The following is a 20,235-nucleotide window of genomic DNA, read 5'->3' on the forward strand; positions in this document are numbered from 1 at the left end:
TGTATAGTTATATCCCATTTTAATAGCTTGAAGAATTTGTTGCGAACTCTCCTCTGTTGCTATTTTATGTTGTATTATCTGTTTAATTGTATTTTGTCAAATGAAACTTACTAGGCACAAAGTAGAGAATCCCTTTGTGGATTGTGCAGCCGTTATGCACATTTCAGCAGAAGCCGATGGGTAAATTGTTTACAGTGAGTTGCTATTTCCTTGGAAACTTTCATTAAGACAAGTTAATGGGCTTGCATTATTATTTGTGATGTGCTTGGTCAAGTATCAAGAGAGACATTACTTTTAACAACTCAATGCTTACAAGTGATTAAAAAATCACTTGTGATACTTTTATAGCTTTTTGTGGATTGAATTGTAAGCAAGTAAAATGTTTTTCAAGTATGTTTTTCTTGACTTTCATTGAAAGTGAGAGTTGAGTATTTTGGCTGATGACTTTAAATCAGAGCATATAAACATCCTCAAAACCAAGAAAAAGTTTACCTGTCTTCTACCCATTTAGTATGTGCTAAGTAAAATTACTAGGTCTGACATGTACCAAATGTCTATGTATACCAGAGAGGTTTAATCTCTGCCATGAAAATCTTTAACCTAAAAAGAAGTGTGTCACTATATCGCTTACAGTATGGCTGCTCTGAGATAGAACATTGTTAAGTACATGTCTAGTGGTAGACAGTATAGAATCAAACAAATCATTTAGGTTGGAAAGGGCCTTTAAGGTCGTTCAGTCCAACCATTAACCCAACACAATGAAGTCCCCCACTAAACCATGTCCCTAAGTGCCACATCTACAAGTCTTTAAATACCTCCAGGGATAATGACTATGGATCATTTAGAACTTGCTTTAGGTTATATTTGCAAATTGGATGTTTTAAAATATATAAAAAATGAATGTAGTATGGAGATTTTAATCTGAGGCCTCTCCCCATAGTAATGAATTTTTTTTTTTTTTCTGAATTTGGGATGGCTTCGGTGATTGCTTTTGGAGAATTAACAACTTTCACAGGTGGGCAACAAATTAATTCACTTGGTATGTGAAACTGTTGTTCAATGTGATTTTAAGTGGGGCTTGTGACTTGTTTAAAACAAGCCCTACTGGAGCAACTCTTATTTCAGATGTACTTGTGCATACTAGATCTTTTTATATTCTTATTCATGAAAGCATTTCAAATGAATAGACTGCACAGCACAGAGTTGACAGAATTGAGTCCTCCTGAGTTAGTAGGTGAAATCCTAACCTCACTGAAGTCAATACATATTTTTTTTTATATTACCTTGAAGGATCAAAATTTTATCCTGAGTTTCTTTTGTTTTCTTTTTGCCTGTGAATAACATTTCTCTGATTTTTTTAAGCCTGTTTTTTAATCTTTAATTATATATGTACCAGATTTTTTTTCACTATGAAGTATGTCAATCAGTGTTTTAAATTTAACAGTGATGTCTTCAAAATAGAAGATTGAAATTACTTGGGTAATTACACTTTTTTTCTGGTTTTGCTTTAAGAGTAGATCTATTCGCCTCCCCTCCTCCTCCTCCTTGTTTAATAAATGCAATTGATATTCAGGTTCTGTAGGTAGACTTGAAGTTCAGAGTTCAAGTCTTCTATTGACCAATTTGGCTGCTTCTTTCTTATAGCTTTTTACGTGTAATGTGAATACATTAAAAAAAGCTATTGGAGATAGCGCATCTCCAAGCCATCTTCGAGCAATGAAAAAAACCTTGCACCTGCTGTAGAATATATTAGAAGAGGGAACATATGTCTGTCTTAAATAAAGATAAAAAAATGTTATATACACAAAAATTAAGTTAAAGACAGAAAAGGATTACCAAGAAAAACACACATAATCTTGTGAAAGGTAGAGTTACTGACAGCGTCTTTTGCTTTTGCCTTTTCCCCATTCCTATCTCTTGCCCCATGTCCGTAGTTGTTCCTGTTTTCTGCCTTCACCTGTCTAAGATTCAGGCTTTCATTTCTTTAATCTCTCTGTCACAGCAAGTCCCTCTTTTCCTGAGTAGTTCCTCATCTGACTCTATTCCAGTCTTCAGGCTGAAATAGCCATGCACTGAATTTCAGTCTCCTGTCAATCTCCTAGGTCTGTTTTGGTCTGCCTGTTGCCTTTCACCACCCTCCACTCAAGACTTTTCTGGCTTCTCTCCCAGTCTAAACCCCTGAGATTGACTGGAGTCTATAGGAGACAGTGCTGAGACTCAGTATCAGTTCATCATTGGAATTACTTGGCGCCCTCAAAATTTATCTGCAGGTTCAGGAGAAAATCCTGCTCATTCCCAGTAGCACTGGGCTGGATCACGGCTGGCTGTCATGACGCCTTTGAAGTAATCAGTCATCAAATTCAAACTTGATTCACAGTCTTAGGAAAATGTTGGCTTCTTTAACTCTCAAAAATAGCGTGGAAGTGCTCGAGAAGTGTTGGCTCCACTACTGCAACCATTCTTTCATTGAAAATGTTGAAGGTGCAGACAAATAAGCTGTACAGTTAGGAGTGCAGCTCTCAGTCTTTATTACATTCAGCGACATCTAGTATTTCTGCATTTTTTATTATATTCATCTAAGAGTGCAATGTTTTTCCTGTTCTCTTTTTTTTTTTTTCTCCACTTGTTTATTGGTTTAATCCTTTGTTTTGATTTTGGTTTATTTTTCACAACAAAAGACATCTATTTGTTTTTTTGTTCAGGTTGGTTTTAAATTGGTTGGTTTTACAGCTAATCAAATTGTAGTCAAGTCCTTGGTGTGTCACGTATTAGTATCTGAAAGACATGGTGAAGTTTGACACCACCCTACATATCATGATATATATTTTATTGCATGGGGGAGAGTGTGCAAGCTTATTTCTGTATATTGTGTGACTCCCCACTTCTTCCTATATTAAGGACTTCTCTTATTTTTCTTGGTTTTGTCTTAATTTGATTACCTTTTATCTGCATAAACAGGTTAAAAAACCGAAAAAAACAAAAAAACCCCAGCAAACCAAGCCAGCCACAAAAAACTAAACCAAAACCAACCCACAACAAAAAACCCAAGGAAGCTGTCTTTTCTGTCTTTAGTTCTAGGTGTTTATTACAGACATTCAGTGCTCACTGTGAAATATTTTTACTGCTCATTCCTTCTGACAGTTAATGGTTTTGACTACAGCTTGTTCATGTTATATTTTCTCACACAGTCCTCAGCTGTCTTAGAAAGAAAAAGATGGATCTAGGATTGCCTTTTTCCTAGCATTATTACTACTTTATTTTAACTCACAGCATGGGTACAACAGTGACTGCTGAAGCTGAGCTTTGTATTGCTTCTCCACTTTGGTCTGCTGAATAAGAAAAGTGTTTTTCATGACAGCGCTTCTGGTTTGAAACTTATGGCAAAAATCCTGGGGAAGACACTTGTGCTGGCTGGGAGCCAACCACTTGTTGCATCTTCAGCAGAGACACTAAAGCCTAAAAAGATGCTCTTTTGTTTTTACGTACATTGACTCTTTTAGATTTTCCTTAAAGTTCCATTTGACTTTTTGTTTACGGAGTTAAAATACTTTTTCAATTCAGCCTTTATATTCACCATCAGTGAACCTGTTAATACATGGCAAATTAGAAGATTAACAGGCTGGAACACCTACCAGGACCTACCTGTCTGCTTCAATGTGGCTGAAATAGCTTATGTTGCGTTTGCACGCAGCTGTGTGTCAGCAGCACTTATAGATAGATGGACCTAGTCCTATTGTAATTTAGCTATTCAGGTGAGTAGCTGTGAAGCTATTCATAATGCATGCCTGGTTGTGGACTAGTGCACTCCCTGTCCAATGAAGCCTGCCCATGTTGCTGCACTCACACCAGCTGAATTTAATTAGCTCAGGTTGGTCTACAGGTGGTACAGTATGCATCTGACTGCAAGGTAGGAAGGAAGGCAAGAAAAGTGAAAGAAACCTTGTGTATCTTGGTTGGACTACGTTATTTAGTGGCCAGAGATCTTGGTGTACTTCCAAAATCACGTTCACTTCATCATTTTGCTGCAGTCGGGTATTGGTCAGTCTGTCTCTCGCCTGGTAAACTGTTGCTTTGTGTCCTCAAATCAGATTTTCTGGTAGAGGCAGTGAACAGGAGGAAAATGCAGCAACGAAAGCTGCAGATATCAACCAGAAAATCCTTTGTTCCCTACCTCTGTATAAGCCTAGATAGCATCATAAATACTATTTATGATATGGCAGGCCAGCCTGGGGCAAGGTTCCTTGAAGAGCTTTGTAATAACATAGATTCTTTTGCATATATGGAAATTGAAGAATTCTAGGTTAAGATTTTTAGATGTGTCATAGTTTTGAGTAGTTCTTCTGGAAGAAGAGTAATAAAAATGCATTACATGGAATTAGAATAAAATTAACAGCTGCCAGCTTCTAGGAGGTCCTTCTGCAGGCTGTAGTTTGTTTTAGCAAAGTAATAGCTGTGTGGCACTGTGATGGTTCAAATGGCTAAAGAGAAGCCATTGAATATTTTGAGTAGAGGCAGGAGCTGTCTTGATAACTGGCTCAGCCTCTCCTGCTTTTGGTTCAACTAAAGCTCCTAAGGCTCCTACTTAAGCACCGCTTCAGGTCCTGAAACCTTTGTTCCCTCCTTTTGGAAATGGTAATATCTGCCTGACCTGCATGGTTTTGTGATTCAGATTTTGTGACTTGTTTACTGAATTAGTTTAAACTCAGATCCCTTTGCTGGTTTGTAACACAGTGGGGAGGAAGTGATGTAATTTTTTATTCTTGAATTGGTAGAATTGATTTGGATTTTTACATAAATAGGGTCTGAGACATGGGATCAGAACTTCTTACACTGGTTTTGCTGCTGAAGCCAACATACTGCATAACTAATGCTCTGCTCTCATTTCAAATTTTATGTTCCTTATATATATGTAACTTGCTTAGCATACCTTGGAGTTGTGTTAAATTCTACATACCTCAAATCAGAGGTACTCTTAATGGGATTAGATGCAATCATAACTGAATTACTGTAGTGTGGCAGTGGATTTAGGGGTTTATTCCCCTTAGTCGCATCTCAGTATGTTAATGAAACAGAAAGCTGGTTTCAGATAAAAAGAAAAACTCATGTCTGATATTTTCTTTCAGATGTTCCTAAGCTCCAGCACGTATCCTGAGATTCATGGTTATTTGCATGCAAAGGAGCAGGGAAAAAAATCGTGGAAAAAATTGTACTTTATTTTGAGAAGATCTGGCCTTTATTTTTCCACTAAAGGTACATCTAAGGTAAGGAAAGGAGAGGAAAAAAAAAAAAAAAGGGAACTGTGAAGTTAAAGCAAATGTATATGTATTTATCATTTGTTGTAACAATAACCAAAATTTGAATTTCAACTTACAGCGATAGAAAGGGGGAAAAAAATCAGGTATTTATTATAGAAAAATTCTAGAGAGATATTGAGATATAAAATTGGGAAAGTATTGTCTTAGAAACGGTAGTTTCTTTTTGCCTGATAACTTTGCTTCTTTCTGGTTAATGTTTTCTCAATCAGTTAAGAGTACCCTTTTAAAATGAATTTTCGAATAGTACTTAAAATTCTGAAGTATAAGTAGATGTGCTGAAAAGTGGACATAATACTTCATTATCTAAAATAAACAAAAACCTTTGTATAAAAGGATTTTACAGGAAGATCTTGAGAGTTCTCAGATGTTTTTTCATTTCACTAGTTCATCTTTTTGATGGCAGTACTTTAAACCTGATTATGTTAAACAGGATACATTGGAATTGAGACACCTTTTACATAAATCACTTAAACCAATGTTTTTTTTCATGTTCTGAATTTTCTGTGTTAACTGCCAGGGCATTCATTGAGTTGATTTTGTATCTTTCAGCAAATTTCTTTTGTTTGCTTCCTTGACTTAACCTTAGAGGATGGAGTCAATGGTTAGAAATAGTACCGGACAGTAATTATTATGGCATGTTCTTTTTCAGATTATGAAAGTTTGGGGTTTTTTTTATGCTTGAAATGCATACTACTCTCAAAACTTGACTCCTACTGTAATAGTATTGTGGCTTCAAGTTAGTGGCTGTTTTCTCAGAAATTATATCACTTGTACTTTGGTTTTATCTCTCTCTGAAAAAGTGAACTTATTGACTAGTTTGAGGTGGTTTTTCTCTGCATTGTAACATTAATATTGAGTTGTCTCTTTCTAGATTTCATGATGTCACAGTTAAAATTGCAGTATGTAAGACTGTATTTTGGAACAGGATAACTACTATACTCTTCTGAGTTTCTTATCCAGAGAGGCTGGTTAAAAATAGTCTAACTGTATTACATTGCTCTTCTTTTTAGGAGCCAAGGCATCTGCAGTTTTTCTGTGAATTCAGCAATAGTGATATGTACATGTCTCTGACAGGCAAAAAGATTTCTGGAGCACCGACAAACTATGGATTCAGCTTTAAGGTACAAGCTTATTATTCTGATACATATTAAAGCAAGCCACAGTTTTTAGGTAAGCTTAAGTTTCTTTAAGGTTTTTGAAAACAATATTCAGCTGTCTATTATAAAATAGGAGAATTAGTGGCTTTTATTTCAACAGGTATTATCTTCAAGATATGCATTAATGCTAAAAAAAATGTGCTGTGGCCTTCTAGCCTAACAAATCAGGAGGAACCAGAGACCTGAAACAGCTCTGTGCAGATGATGAGCAAAGTAGGACCTGTTGGATGACAGCAATTAGGTTGCTTAAGGTAATTTTCCTACATGGAGTTAACTTCTTGCTTAAATTTACTATGTGAAATTTTGATATTGTGTGGTAGAGGAGTAACATAATTCTAGGTTCCCATGCAATAGCAATATCATTTTTGTGTTCTGAAAGTTTATTTTTCTTATCCCAACAAACAGAGAGAAACCAAAGTACTGGAATCATTGTAAGGGATGGAATAATGTCTTGAAGCCTCAGTCCTGCAAATACTTCACGTTAAGCATATGCTTATATGTCACCATGTTCAGTGAGATTGTTGAGTAGTGTTGAACGAAGCAATGAGAATACACAAGAAGGGAACTTTAACATTTTTAAAATGTCTCTGTTTGTGACAAAATAGGGGTAGATCAGTTGGTGTATTTAATTCAGTGTGAACATTTATGAAGGCAGCAGCAACAATGATGATGTGTATTTTCTTATCCTAGCAACATTTGTTCCTCATTTGTAATGGTAAAAAAAAGCATGTGTTATCTTTTACATCTGGAAAAAAATTTACTTGGCTTAGGTTTATAATTTAAAATGCTAACCATATTATTTTCTGGTTTTAGTATGGGATGCAGCTGTATCAGAATTACATGCAACCATATCAAGGTAGAAGTGGCTGCAGCCCTTTGAATGTAACACCTATGGTATGTCCCACAGTAGCTCCATGAATAAATACTTTGTTTCTGCAATCATGTTATTTTCAAGTAACTTGTGTCAGTTACGCTACTGACCTGATCCTGCAAATCTTTGCACGTGCGAATGCTTGCCAAAATCTTTAGGGCTGTCAGGGTTGACTAGAGCTAATTAGTTAATTTACTTAACACAGATTGGGTGGTTCAGAACAGTTAAGAGGCTTTTTCCCGTTGTGAAATCTCCAGTATTTTGGGAGTTCATTGGCTTATTATCACTGTCAAAAAGAATGGAAAGAGGATTTTGAAAACAGAGCAGCAGAATATAAATGCATTAAAAAAGAAGCAAAGTGTTTAAGGTTACACATGCTGTAAATGATGAATAAGAAAGCTATAACAAATCCTTTTCAGTATACAATAATACTTCCTTTTTTAAAAAAAATAATAAAAGAGTACTTGAGGTTAATTTCAGCTGGTGTAATACTGACTGGGCTTCAGAGGAACACCATAATTTGGCAGAACTGGGTTTTGGAGGAACAGCAGCCTATACTAGATGCTGTGCCCATCTCCTCAGTCAGATAGCTGGGATTGGATCGGGTTGTCCTTTTTCTTTAATATCTTATGTTATCCCAGTTCTTTGAGTCATTTTATTTCAGATTTTTTCATGGATAACTTGCATCACTTCTATGTTTTTTGTTGGCTAAATTGGGTAAAAATTACGTTTCCAGGACTTGTGACAGTGATTTTACAGTGGATTTTTTGAGTTTGTTGGGTTTTTTTGTTTTTTTTTTTTTTTGTTTTGTTTTTTTTTAATAGTTCTTGCTGTTAAAATGCCTAAAATATATATTTGTTATTTTGGGTGTTCACAAAAATAGTTTTCAGTGATATTGCTAATAAGCATGGCTTCAAAATTGTGCTTAATACACTGACTGTCTTTACTTTCTGTTGTGTAAAGCTGTCACAATAGCCAGCTGCTGCTTTTATAACAGATCTGTAAGCCATTACCAATTCTCTCTCCTCTTGCAATGTTGTGTGCATTTTAGCTCACGTAGCCTTTAACGCAGGCAGAATATATAACAAGTATTAAGCATGGTGGTGTTTTTCTACTTGTGTATAATTCATGAATTAAAGAGCAAATTGGATAAACTTGGGAATTAAGCACACAAGCTAGTGAACAAACTTCATACGGGAACCACTTACATTTCACATTCCTCAATAACTCACAGCCGTATCAGCTACAAGGGGCTCTCGCCACTCTCCTAGAGGCAAACATTTTCTTTTACTTTGCCCTTGGTTTTACAATTTTGCAAAGTTCTTTACAGGTTGCAGTTATTCAGGCAAACCTTAGACTACAGTGTCAAGAATTACAGTGAACGACAGAACTGCTGTCTTACATTTCTAGTTCTATTCATGCTTGTAACCAAATGGGAAGAAAACAGACCTGCTTTGGTTTTGGTCTGGGAAGCTTTGCTAACTCTACAGAAATCTTGGCCTCTTCTGTTCCAGATGTTACTAACTTTTAGAAAGATAGAATGTTCTAGTTATTTGCCATTCCAGTGCCTGCCAACATTTTAATCATTACAATCCGTATTAAACTTGATTTTGTAAACCTTGGTTTATGAGAAAGATTTTGGTGAGTTTTAAGACTTTTGCCAAACTTCAGTGCTTTTTATTTTGTTGTTACAAACTTTATCTTCACTGGAGAAAAAACTGAAGCATTTTTTTCAAAACAGATCATATAGTTGTTGAGTCTGTGATAAGAGTCAGAAGGGTTGTGTTAAAATAGAAGTTAAACTCCATAGAAATGGCTGTTTTCAATGCTTAAATGTGGTAAACTTTGAGTGAAAGTTTGTATGGAAAATACATAAATTTGACGTATTTATATCAAAAGTTTTCAAATCTTTGTTAATTTGATGGTTATAAATAAAAATTTTGGTTTTTATCTTTTTTTCTGTTACTTTGACAACTTAATTACAGTTTTGTGATGTTTTGACATGCAAAGGGCTAGTTATAGTTAAAAATATAAATAGAGTTTATGGTAAAGCCATTTATTTATCATCCATTGCAGTAATGCAAAAAGATGATATGCCCTGGCAGACTGTAAAATCGAGCTTTGCAGCAGCATACTGGAATAAAAAATGCTCCCCAGGGTAAAATGAGTTTGGCTCTGGTGGGAAACACTGCAGATACTTGAAACACCACTTACAAAATGTGTTTTCTCAGAAGCTCACTTTGAAATACCAGATCTTTTAAAAAGTGAACAAACTAAATTTATTTTTCTTTGTTGCAGAGAAGCATTTCAGAAAATTCTTTAGTAGCAATGGATTTCTCAGGAAACAGAAGCAGAATTATAGAAAATCCAACAGAAGTCCTTTCAGTTGCAGTTGAAGAAGGATTAGCATGGCGGGTATAAACACCTTTGCTTTATCAGAATAGTATTTTCTGATTTTTTTTTTTTTTTTAAACAAAAAAGCTTTGAAATCATGTTTTTACTTCTCTCTCATACAGAGGAGAGGGTGTCTACGACTCAACTCACATGGTAGTCCTATTGCAATATCTAACATGGGTATGTGTGACTGTATTGCTAGAGAATTGCAATAGCTGGTTCTTTCAATAAAGACAAAATGTTTTTTTAAGATCTTTATTTCCACAGCTATACACAGATCTCAGTCATGGTTTCATCATAAAATCTCTAGAGAAGAGGCTCAGAGACTTATTTTGCAGCATGGACTTGTAGATGGGTAAGTTAATTCTTTACGTAACTCTTCTGAGACGCATTTCTAGTCAACAACTTGTATTTTCACATACTACTTCGAGGGGAGAGATGGAGGAAGGAAGATTTTGCAGTTACCTAATAGAAATAAACATTATTTTATATAGGGCTGTCTTAGGATCAGTTGGTTTCTGTTTTATATCTTGTGAAAGCAATAAAGTAGTGATCTAATGCTTCGATCCTGTCACTGACCGATTACTTATGTCCACTCCGAGCCAGGCATTTGAGCTGTGTATTTGCACAATATTCTCTGGAAACTGTCAACTTTGGCACCAGTGTCTTTTGTATCTCTTATTAGTGATGAAAGAATGATGGAAAGGCTGAAAACATTTTTCTAAGCTGAACTGTGCAGGGACAGCCATTGAAAAAAGTATACTTTTCCTCATGAAATTACTAAAAATTGCATTATCCCTTAATGGTAAACAGTAAACACTAGGATAAGACTTATTTTTCTCTCATTTAATTATTAACTTTTAGAAATGACAAATCAAGTAGGTATTTTATGTTCAAGTTCTCCTGTTTTTCATTTCTGTATTTTTATACTTACTCCTGTATTAAATGTAAACTTGGGCCTCCTTAGCTCAATGAGTAATTGCATAAAAGTCTTCAGTTGCTCTGAATCTGTTTCAAGTTAGGTACCTGTAACATCACATTACTGGTTAAATTCTTTCAGGTTTAGATTAAGTATACTGTAATACTGTTTTCTACATCTGCAGAGAGGGTTCTAGGGAAGGAGAAGGAGACAAACCCAGCCATACTCAGCAAGGGTGGCTAATTGGACTTCACCTTCTGTATGTTTTCTTTTTCTTTTTTAGTTTCAGGGGTCTTGTATTTAAGCCTGGCTGATCATCCTGAAACTGTTTCTGTACTCTGCATTAATTTTTGCATTTGTTACACGAGAGAGATGGGATATGGGAGTGAATCCAACATGTATTTCTGAGCAGTACATCATTCTGGGGCTGATGAAACTTCCAATGTATTTCAGTGGGCACGCACGCATACTGTTAAATGAAACCCAGCAGATTTGGCGAGTAAAGAGGAATGGTGTTTGGGATGAGAAACTGCATACCTTGCTAACATTAGTTCAGTACAGTATTGTTTTATATTCTTAGCTCTATTCATAGATATGCATTGTGGTTTTAGTGAAGATGACACTCTCGTGTGGACTGTCTAGAATTGATTAGAACATGGTAGTATGAGAGTTCATATGCTGTCAGAAACATATTCAGGACTTGCAAAGAAGTCATCAATACATTACAGCATGTGACAAATGCTGTGCTTTTTGATGGGCTGAAAGAATGAGTTATCACCAAAAATACAGAAGTTTTTCATGGGAATAATAAGATCTAAGTTTCTGGAGGCTGGAGATGGGAGCAGAGAAAATAATCCATGTTGAGCCTTTTAAGGTGATCCCAAGCAGTAAGATCTCCTGCATATATGACAGAGGTCATAGGACCTCTGTAATACCATTATGTACCAACAAATATGCTGTTCATGATGGCTTAGAGAAGATAAAGGATTTACAGTAGTGTCAGTACTCAGATAACCCACTAACAGAATCAGGGACAGCAACAATCTTAAGGTTTGCATCTACTGTTCTGGTGTAAAACCAACTTTCTTAAAGAAGTTTGTGTAGTAATATTGTAGATTTCATACTTTATCCCCTAAAGGACATTTGAAGACTTTTCAGTGATAAAAAGTTGACAAGATTGCAAACTGATCAACATCTGATTGGTGAATGGGATAACAGCATTACCAAAAGGCCCATGACAAAATGTCATTCACAAATTTCCTTATAAGTTTGTGAAGAAGCATTTGTTTTGACTTATCCAACACATCTAAAATGTTCCCTTCCAATCAACATTTCTAAGATTTGGTGAACTGCAACCCTTTCTTCATAATCAAGTTTTAAAAGTTCTTTGACAACTAAAGTAGGTCTATTGTGAGAAGGTTAGAAAAAAGTAAAGATCTTGTTATGCAAAGGAGAACAAATGTTGCTTATTTTTGCTGTTAAAACAGGAAAAAAGTAAGAAAAAGGACTTTAAAAGAATGGATGAATGGGAACATAAATCCTAATCAACCTGTATTTTCTTTCCTATCCAATATGATTGCTTTATGTATTGTGTAATGTGGATCCCAGTATTTGGGTGTAGAGACCCCACTGGATACCTGCAAAGTGGAACATTCTTATAGTGTCATTTTTCAGAATAAAATGAAATGCCATTCCTTAATGACAAACATATAAAAGATGTAAGTGTATGGAAAGGATTTAACTGTGCTTTGAAAAATTTTATTCGTGCCCTGGAGAGGGTGAAAGGCCACTAGGTGGTGAGAGAGAGCTTGTTAGGAGAGCCTGAGTCTGTTGAGACGTCTTTGTGCTTGTGCGCTCTTACAAGCCTTATGCTGAGTTGGCAGTTACCAGTCTTTAATAACTTAATTACTCTCAGAGCTCAGAAATTGACTGTATGGGGATTTTGATAGAAATGTCAATGATTATGGATTCCAAATTGCTTAATTCCAGGTATTTTCTTACTTTGTAAATACAGAACTCTTAAAAACTTTGAGGATGGAATTAGTAGTTTGGATCCATGTTGTTAGTTAAAATCCACTGTAAATCTTTGTCTGATTTCTTCTCCTGAAATCCTTTCTTTTTGTGTAGTGGTTGTGCTCTCATTCCTGGTATGTAATTAGGCAAAAGTAGGTGGCCACTAGCGCTCACTTGGTTGATACCTGGAAGTCCATCTTTCCCGTCTTTTGTGTCCTGAAAGAGGAGCACCCTTACTAGAGGCTGTGCCTCTGTTTGCTTTCTCTGGTCCATTGGTTAGCTGTGTCTGTTCCACACCTGCACAGTACAAACAGTTCAGGCTCTCTCAACTACAAAGCTGTGGTCAAGTACTTCCCTCTGGCCTCCAAAGTTCTCTGCTGATATCCCAAAGCCAGTGATTCAATGAAAGCTGTCTCTTACTGGTAATCATCCTTTGCCTGTACCATATCATCCTACCAGGATTATGGCAAAATTATCTCTGTCCATAAGCTGGCTGGAATAAGTTATCAGTGAACTAGTTGCAGTGACGCTGCTGGCCATGGAGAGTGTTGTGATTTGAATAATGGTGCCATAAAGTGATCAGAGTGTAGCTCTGTCTCAGTGGGAATTTTGCCAATGTGCAGAAGCAAGTGTGCATTTATTGGCCAGATGTGGAAAACCATTCTGGTATGTCTTGCATTACCTTTTCTGAAAACTTGCTGTTGAACTACCTTTTGAATTTTCCCTATAATGCTTGTGATTTAGGTAATTGACAGAGTCCAAAGAAAAATTTTGTTCAAAGGCCTAACTTTGAGCATGCTTTTCTGCATGAGGAGATGCATTGTAATTCTATGCAGTGTAAAAACTAACGCCTACAGTGTCATTTATTCTGAGAATGCATATTTTTCACATAATAGACAAGGTGAGGAAGAATTTAAGAAAAAGTATTTTCTGTGACACATTTGCAAAGAAATACTGACTAAAACTATAACTTAATTATTATTATTTTTGCGTTTCACTAATATTTGCTATAGTGAATTTACAACAGTTTTAAATAGATTTTTACAAAAGGATTTCCAGAGTGATCTTACTGTGAAAATTTGCAATCTCTTTTAGGGTATTCCTGGTACGTGATAGCCAAAGTAACCCCAAAACATTTGTATTGTCACTGAGTCATGGATTAAAAATAAAGCATTTTCAAATTGTACCAGTAAGTAAATCTTTTGGTTTATCTATACATTTCAAAAAGAAAACAACTGAACAATTGTGGTAGAATATTGATGGATTTTTTTTTTCTTTTGCTGTTATGTGAAAGATGTAAACTTAATACCCATATCACTAAAAATAAGTAGTATTCATGAGCAGAGTTGAACATTTTTGTGCTTTTGTGTTTGATTTGTTATAAAGCTTGACTAGTATTGTGAAATCCTAAAAAGTGTCTTGAAAACACAGACAAAGCTATTTGAACTGGAATAGAAGCAACCCTGATGACATTAATAAAGGTCATATTGCCTTTTCACTTTTTTAATATGTGCACAATTTCTTTTTAGTTATCTGTTTAGGTGGACTGTCTACAATGTGTGTGTGTATCTCTCACTGACTCATCTGTTCAGGACAGTTTCTCTCAATGGTTGGAGTAAAACATTTTTTGCTGACCTCTCTTCTTAATTCATGTCGATGTGGTATATTCACGTCCAAGTCTCCTTCAGGGAGTCAATTTTAACAAAAATTATATTCTTATTTAGTCCAGTTGCTTGTAGGTAAGCTGAAATTTCCTGAATAGAAATCATATTTCTATCAGTTTTCACTGAAGATATCACCCAGTTCTCCTGCCAGAATGGCCTGCTTCCCCCATCACTTCCAGTCTCTGCAGAGGTGGTTTATGCTGTTTTCTTTGCAGGCTGCTTCTCTTGAGATGAGAGACACTTAAGCATTATGTGGTTTAGCTACAGATGCTTGACATAACTGAGCAGAACTAGAGCTTTTTCTTCTCTCTTCACAAGAACCTTTCTTCCAGACCACATAATGCTTTAGCTCCATGTTTCTTCCTACTGGTTTTCGGGAGATTCTGCTGTTTCTCAGTAGAAATGAGTATAGTGGCATCATTTTTATTCTGATCTGGAGATTCCCTATAATCATTCACCAAATTTCTGTATGCCTTACCAAGGGCTTATAGCTGATATCCTCCCCTAAAAAAGTTCCTGTAGAACAAAATGGAAGCATTATTTGGGAGGTGCAAAGGTGTTAGTCAACGTTAGTTAAAAGAATTACCCAGTATTTTCATTGTGTATAGGTACAATCAGTGGAGGAGTCTTTCGTCCGAAATAGTGATAGCTATGCCCTGGATCCCATATGAGCATCAGCATATGCTCTGTGATCAGGATCCCAGCTATAAGATCTCTCTGCCTCTATTGACTATAGTTGCTTCTGGTATTTACTTTCGAATAACTGTTGTGTGGTTTAGAAAACCTGAACTCCATACTAATATTGTATGATTCTGCTTCGTTGGGATGTCATTTAAGTCTCAAATTTAAGAGACCACTTTTTCTTTCCCTGTCAGGAAACACACCCTCTCTTCTCTAAGAGTAGATGTAGCAGGAAGCTGCAGTTATCCTTGGTTTCCTCTGAGCTGGATGATTCTCCTCTTCCCTTCAAAAAAACTAACCTGTCAATTCTAATGTTCTTCTGCAGATGTAAGCAGTGCATTTGAGGAATTAATCATACACACACACATGCCAAAAACCTTGCTGTCCTGTTATAAGATCTTTGGAGGAATCAGGAATTCTTTATTTTGCCATAGACGGTCTACAGATCTGGGTCAATTTTTCCATGCTGATGGTCTAGAAGACATGTACCACTTCAGTGCAAAACGTGTCTTGCTTAAAGGAAAACTTTGTTATTGTTTTTAAAGTAAAGCAATTTATCCTATGCTAGTTACCAGGAAAAAAAATATCTGTAATGAGAACTTGATCCAAAGAGACTGTGAATACGGAAACTGTTGGTTCCCCAAACATAGGCATATTTCAATTCCTTTCTGTCTTAATTTCCAGTCACATTCAGTACCCTCATGCCATTCTCAATACCCTGACTTAATTCATGCTCTGCTTTTGCTAGAACAATACTCTTCAAGAAATTCAGAAAAGTATTTTTTGAGGGGGAAAAGGTTTTGCTTCCAGTTACTGCTGATCTAAATGAAGTTATCAATTTCTAAGAAACAAAGCATTTTGTGTTACTGCAGTAAGCTGGTAGCTTATTGGAGATCAAGGCTGCCTTTTTGAACTCTAAATCCTACTGTTCTTCTAAACTCTTTTTTTTTTTTTTCCAGTCATTAGGAAGAGAAGATAAACTTTCCTAGTAAATGTAAATAAATAAATAAATGGCATTTAGAAGGTCATTTTATAAGTCAAAAATCATTCAGTGTCTAAATGAATTATTGCTCTCTTACATTTTATGTTGCTTCAGGTTATACTGCATCTAAAAATGTCTCCTTTCAGATAGGGCATGCAGCCTGCCAGTTCAAGCTTCCCCCACAGTAACAGGTCCATCATGTTAACACTGGTTACATGTACAACAGGTATTGCAGGTGGGTGGCAGGGAATTGATTGTAAAAAATTGAAAAGAAAACCTTTGGGATACATTTGCAATCCCATACTGTGAAAATTGGAGAACTTGATAGCTTAAATGTGTTTTTCAGTCTTACTGCTCTGAGCTGTTAGAAGTTAACTTCAGTGTAGTCTATCCTGAAATTAGCTGTTCTGTAGTCCATGTGAAAGAAGAATAATTTATATGAATTCCTGGGAGATGCTTTTTTTCAATAGATGTTCTTTCATAACAGCCGCCTTAGCTTGCAGAAGATGTTATGTTCCCGGGCAACATAAACTTGACATGAGTTTTTACTTTGCAAAATATTGATTGCTTTAGAATTAGCAATCTATCTGGTATTCACTTTGAGGTTTGAGATTAACTTGGAGGGGAAAAATAAACTAAAAATGAAATCCAGTCAACAAACATCTGAATTGTCAATTCTTCCTTGTCTTCAGTGTGTTGGCAGGAAAATTGCATGCATAAGAAAAGTCCGATAGGTTCAGGTTCTTGGCTGGAGCACAGGAATTTACACATGCACACACTGGTAATTCCTTAACTAGCAGTGTTTGACCTGGATTGACTGAAGTCGGAGAATAAAGAAATTACAAGCTACTTCCAGACATAGTACAAAGGGGTAGAATAACCAGGAGTCATAAGCAGTTAAACAGCTGCTTCAGATGAGAAATCTTAATTACAGGTAAGAGAGCTAATTAATATCTTCTCCCTTTCTGTACTCAAATTGGATAGTTGCACCTTACCTTAGTACACCATCTGCTACTCTATGCTAGCACTACTTCAGGATCTTCTGTTCACTACTTTCTCAATCTTATAAAATATCTTCTTTCCCTTTTCTTTTTTTAAAGTAGTTAAAGGATTTTTAAAAAACTATTTAATTTACATCAATACTTATTAGTCACTATTGCACTGAAACTTCTTGATATTAGACATATCAGCAGTAGAGGAAGTCGAGCAAGTGTATAGTCAGCGGTGCACTACAAATTGTGCACAAGCTAACATTCAGTAACCTAGAATACGGAAATACTAATTGTAAGTTTTTAAGCATCTAAAAGTTGAAAGTATGTTATGCAGTTTCTTCTTTCTCTCCTGTATTTATACTAATACATGCATTTGGAGACGCAGCAGTTCTTTCTCCTACAACAAAGACCATGCTACTGCATCAAGCATGTTACTTTTGCCATGGGCGGTTTCTTTTGTAGAAAATAGCATCCAGTACACCAATGCACTAGTGTGTAGCCTCAGTGCACCTTACAAAATAAATGATACAAAACGTAGCAGTTACACATAATGAGAATGGAGCAAAAGTTGAAATCTACGGGTAAGTTGAAACTTGGTTGTTTCTTGTCACTCTGTAAAAACTCAGTGTTCATATTAACTCCAACTATCATTCCACAGCAAATGCATAAAGTAGTAATGCTAGTGCAGAGAAAATAGTCCTATACTTATTTAACCATATTTTCCTCTTAGGTGTGTACTTAATTCAAAGGGGAAGTTAAAGAATGCATTGTTTTTCCTGCTGTTTATTTTTGATCTTGCTGTGAATGATAATTTTATTTTTCCTTCTCTCAGTAAGATTATGAATGTCTTGGTCTACAAGAAGACTTCTTAAACAAGTATTTCAATCAGGAGGCAACACCATAGCAAAAGAGGATTTTATTCTATCTTGTTTTTCCATTTTTACAGTTGGAAGATGACGGGAAGCTATTCTATACCCTTGATGATGGTCATACCAGATTTACTGATCTCATCCAGCTAGTGGAATTCTACCAACTTAATAAAGGAGTATTGCCTTGCAAGTTAAAACACTATTGCGCACGAATTGCTCTTTAACCAAAGCATCTGTTGTTTCATCAGAGGGAAGAGAAGATGTTAGAATACTTTTTCCCCTAAAGGCAATTTGTGTAGTAAGAAGGGAAATAACAATACATTGTAAAGATTTTATGTTTAGGCTGAAAAAATATAATTATATTCTATATAGATAAGAACTTTGCTTTGTGATTGTCACAGCAAAATTAACTCTATGGTTTTAAAAAACCTTTCCTATGTAATTCTTTAGTGTTGTCTTGGACTTCTTTGGTTTCTTTTCTTTCAACTTAAAACAATTTAGAAAAAATACTGTGTAACTTCTACAAAAATATAACTGAGGGAAAGATCTTTGTTCTTAGGTTTAAAATTAACTTTTTGTCCCTTCAAATGTTTCTCATAATTTCTATGAATCACATAGAAGGATAACTATAACTGTGGTGAGGATAAGAAGCTGAACTGCATATTTTATTTGTAAATAAAATGAGTAAATATTTTGCACTATATTTTTGAATGCTACTTTGAGGATTATCACATACAAAAAGTGAAAAATCCATTAAAACTACTTATCACTGATTATTTGTATTGAGTTGTGCTATTACTCTTATAATATTTTAAAGGATTTTTTTTCTCTAATGACTAAATCTACATCTTTATACAGAGCTGGAGTGTAACTTACATGGCTATGATATGTATAAACATGCATAAAATATCATGTAGCTCATAACATGGTTTACTTTATACCTACAGTCTCTAACAAAAGACAGAGGGATACAGAAACCTGTTAAATACGGTGGATTGTTGGGAGCTGGGGAGGGAATCAAATTCAATTGCCCTTAAAAAATAAAGGTAATGTTATAGTATTTATGAATTTACAATACTTACAAATAAAGGTAAATCCAGTGAACTTTACTCTTTGCTACAAACCTGTTGAGAGAGTGTATTTGCAGTCAGTTCCTAGCTTATTTTGTTGTTTGTAACAGAATAAAAATTTCAATATAGCTACCAGTCAACCAATCTTTAGAGATAACCAAACATCTAATGTTTCAGCTAAAAACCCCGGTTACAGTAGACCAAGTCAAATGTTGGACCGTAGCATTAGAAATACTTTTGATACTTGTGTTTTGAAAGAGAAGTGATACTGCTGCATCCTTGAACAAAGACTCGAGTGGAATGGGGCTTGGCTTGAAAGAATCATCCCTGTCCTGATGCTTTGCTGTCGAATAGGTTTGATCTTGTTATGAGGGTTCAGGACCTGGCCTTGCGTATCTTTACTTGGGGTAAAGGCTGGAGGGCGAGGTACTTCTTGGAGATGGGCCATCACACTGAATCCGGCCCCTTCTTTCTGTGCTTGCTTTGATTCTCTGACTGTCAGACATACAGCTGTTCTGCTGTACGAGTTGGTGGAAGGGAAGGTGAAGGAGGCCTGGCCAAGGGATGGAGTAAGATGGACCCAAGGCTCTGCAGTGCCAGTGTGCATAAGCCAACAAGGTCGTGTAGATGGAAATATTAGAATAGTACGGTAACTACTATGGTTTTGTTATTGTGTGCCTGTGGACGGCAATCATAATAACATAATGCTGTGATGCTTAATTTACTGACTTGATCCACACATCACTGACCTTTTCCTCTGGTATGCAAATACAGTTTTTAAAGCTCATTAAAAAAGCAACTCTTCATAACGTGTACCAAAGATGCAACATATGTGGTGCCTAAGCTCATTACTTTAGGAATGCCTTGTAAAACTCTTCACAATCTAATAAATTTACCTCCTAAACCTCGAATATAATTTCAGATTGTAATTACAAAAACATAGTTTTAATTAAAGCCTCTTCAGATTTGATTTAATAATGTGATTAGTTCTCAGGCCTAGTATTATTTCAGAAATTGGGATAGAATAGAGAGAAACATTCTTCTCTGCATCCCTGGTTTATTGATCATCTGACAAAAGAAACAAATTGTCTACTGTACTCCATTTCTACCTGGACATGTGAAAGCTTTGCCATAATTTCTATTTGTATTTATGTATTTGCTAGCGTGCTTGGTAGAGAAGCTGTCTGGTGACTGAGTAGCTGTCACTTTTGGACCTACGAGAAAAGTAAAGAGAACGTGGGGATTATGTTATGTGGTGGAGAGACATCAACCATCAAGAATCTTTGCTTGCTTTTTCAGTTTTTTTTC

The 20,235-nt window shown here is 35.7% G+C and overlaps 1 protein-coding gene across 4 annotated transcripts in view; it reads left to right on the forward strand.

Moving 5' to 3' along the window:
- The window catches only part of GRB14 (growth factor receptor bound protein 14), a 67,258-nt gene extending 48,627 nt beyond the window's left edge, over nt 1–18,631 (forward strand). For all 4 annotated transcript variants that reach the window (XM_027810813.2, XM_055718306.1, XM_055718307.1 and 1 more), the window contains 9 exons: nt 5,124–5,261; nt 6,326–6,436; nt 6,628–6,723; nt 7,286–7,366; nt 9,642–9,758; nt 9,860–9,917; nt 10,005–10,092; nt 13,765–13,858; nt 17,935–18,631. In XM_027810813.2, coding sequence (XP_027666614.2) covers nt 5,124–5,261; nt 6,326–6,436; nt 6,628–6,723; nt 7,286–7,366; nt 9,642–9,758; nt 9,860–9,917; nt 10,005–10,092; nt 13,765–13,858; nt 17,935–18,081 — 930 coding nt within the window. In that variant the 3' untranslated portion in view covers nt 18,082–18,631. The remainder of the gene's footprint in view (nt 1–5,123; nt 5,262–6,325; nt 6,437–6,627; nt 6,724–7,285; nt 7,367–9,641; nt 9,759–9,859; nt 9,918–10,004; nt 10,093–13,764; nt 13,859–17,934) is intronic.
- The last annotated feature ends 1,604 nt before the right edge of the window (nt 18,632–20,235 follow it).

This window comes from Falco cherrug, chromosome 8 (genome assembly GCF_023634085.1).
Source record: "Falco cherrug isolate bFalChe1 chromosome 8, bFalChe1.pri, whole genome shotgun sequence".
NCBI classification, from domain to species: domain Eukaryota; kingdom Metazoa; phylum Chordata; class Aves; order Falconiformes; family Falconidae; genus Falco; species Falco cherrug.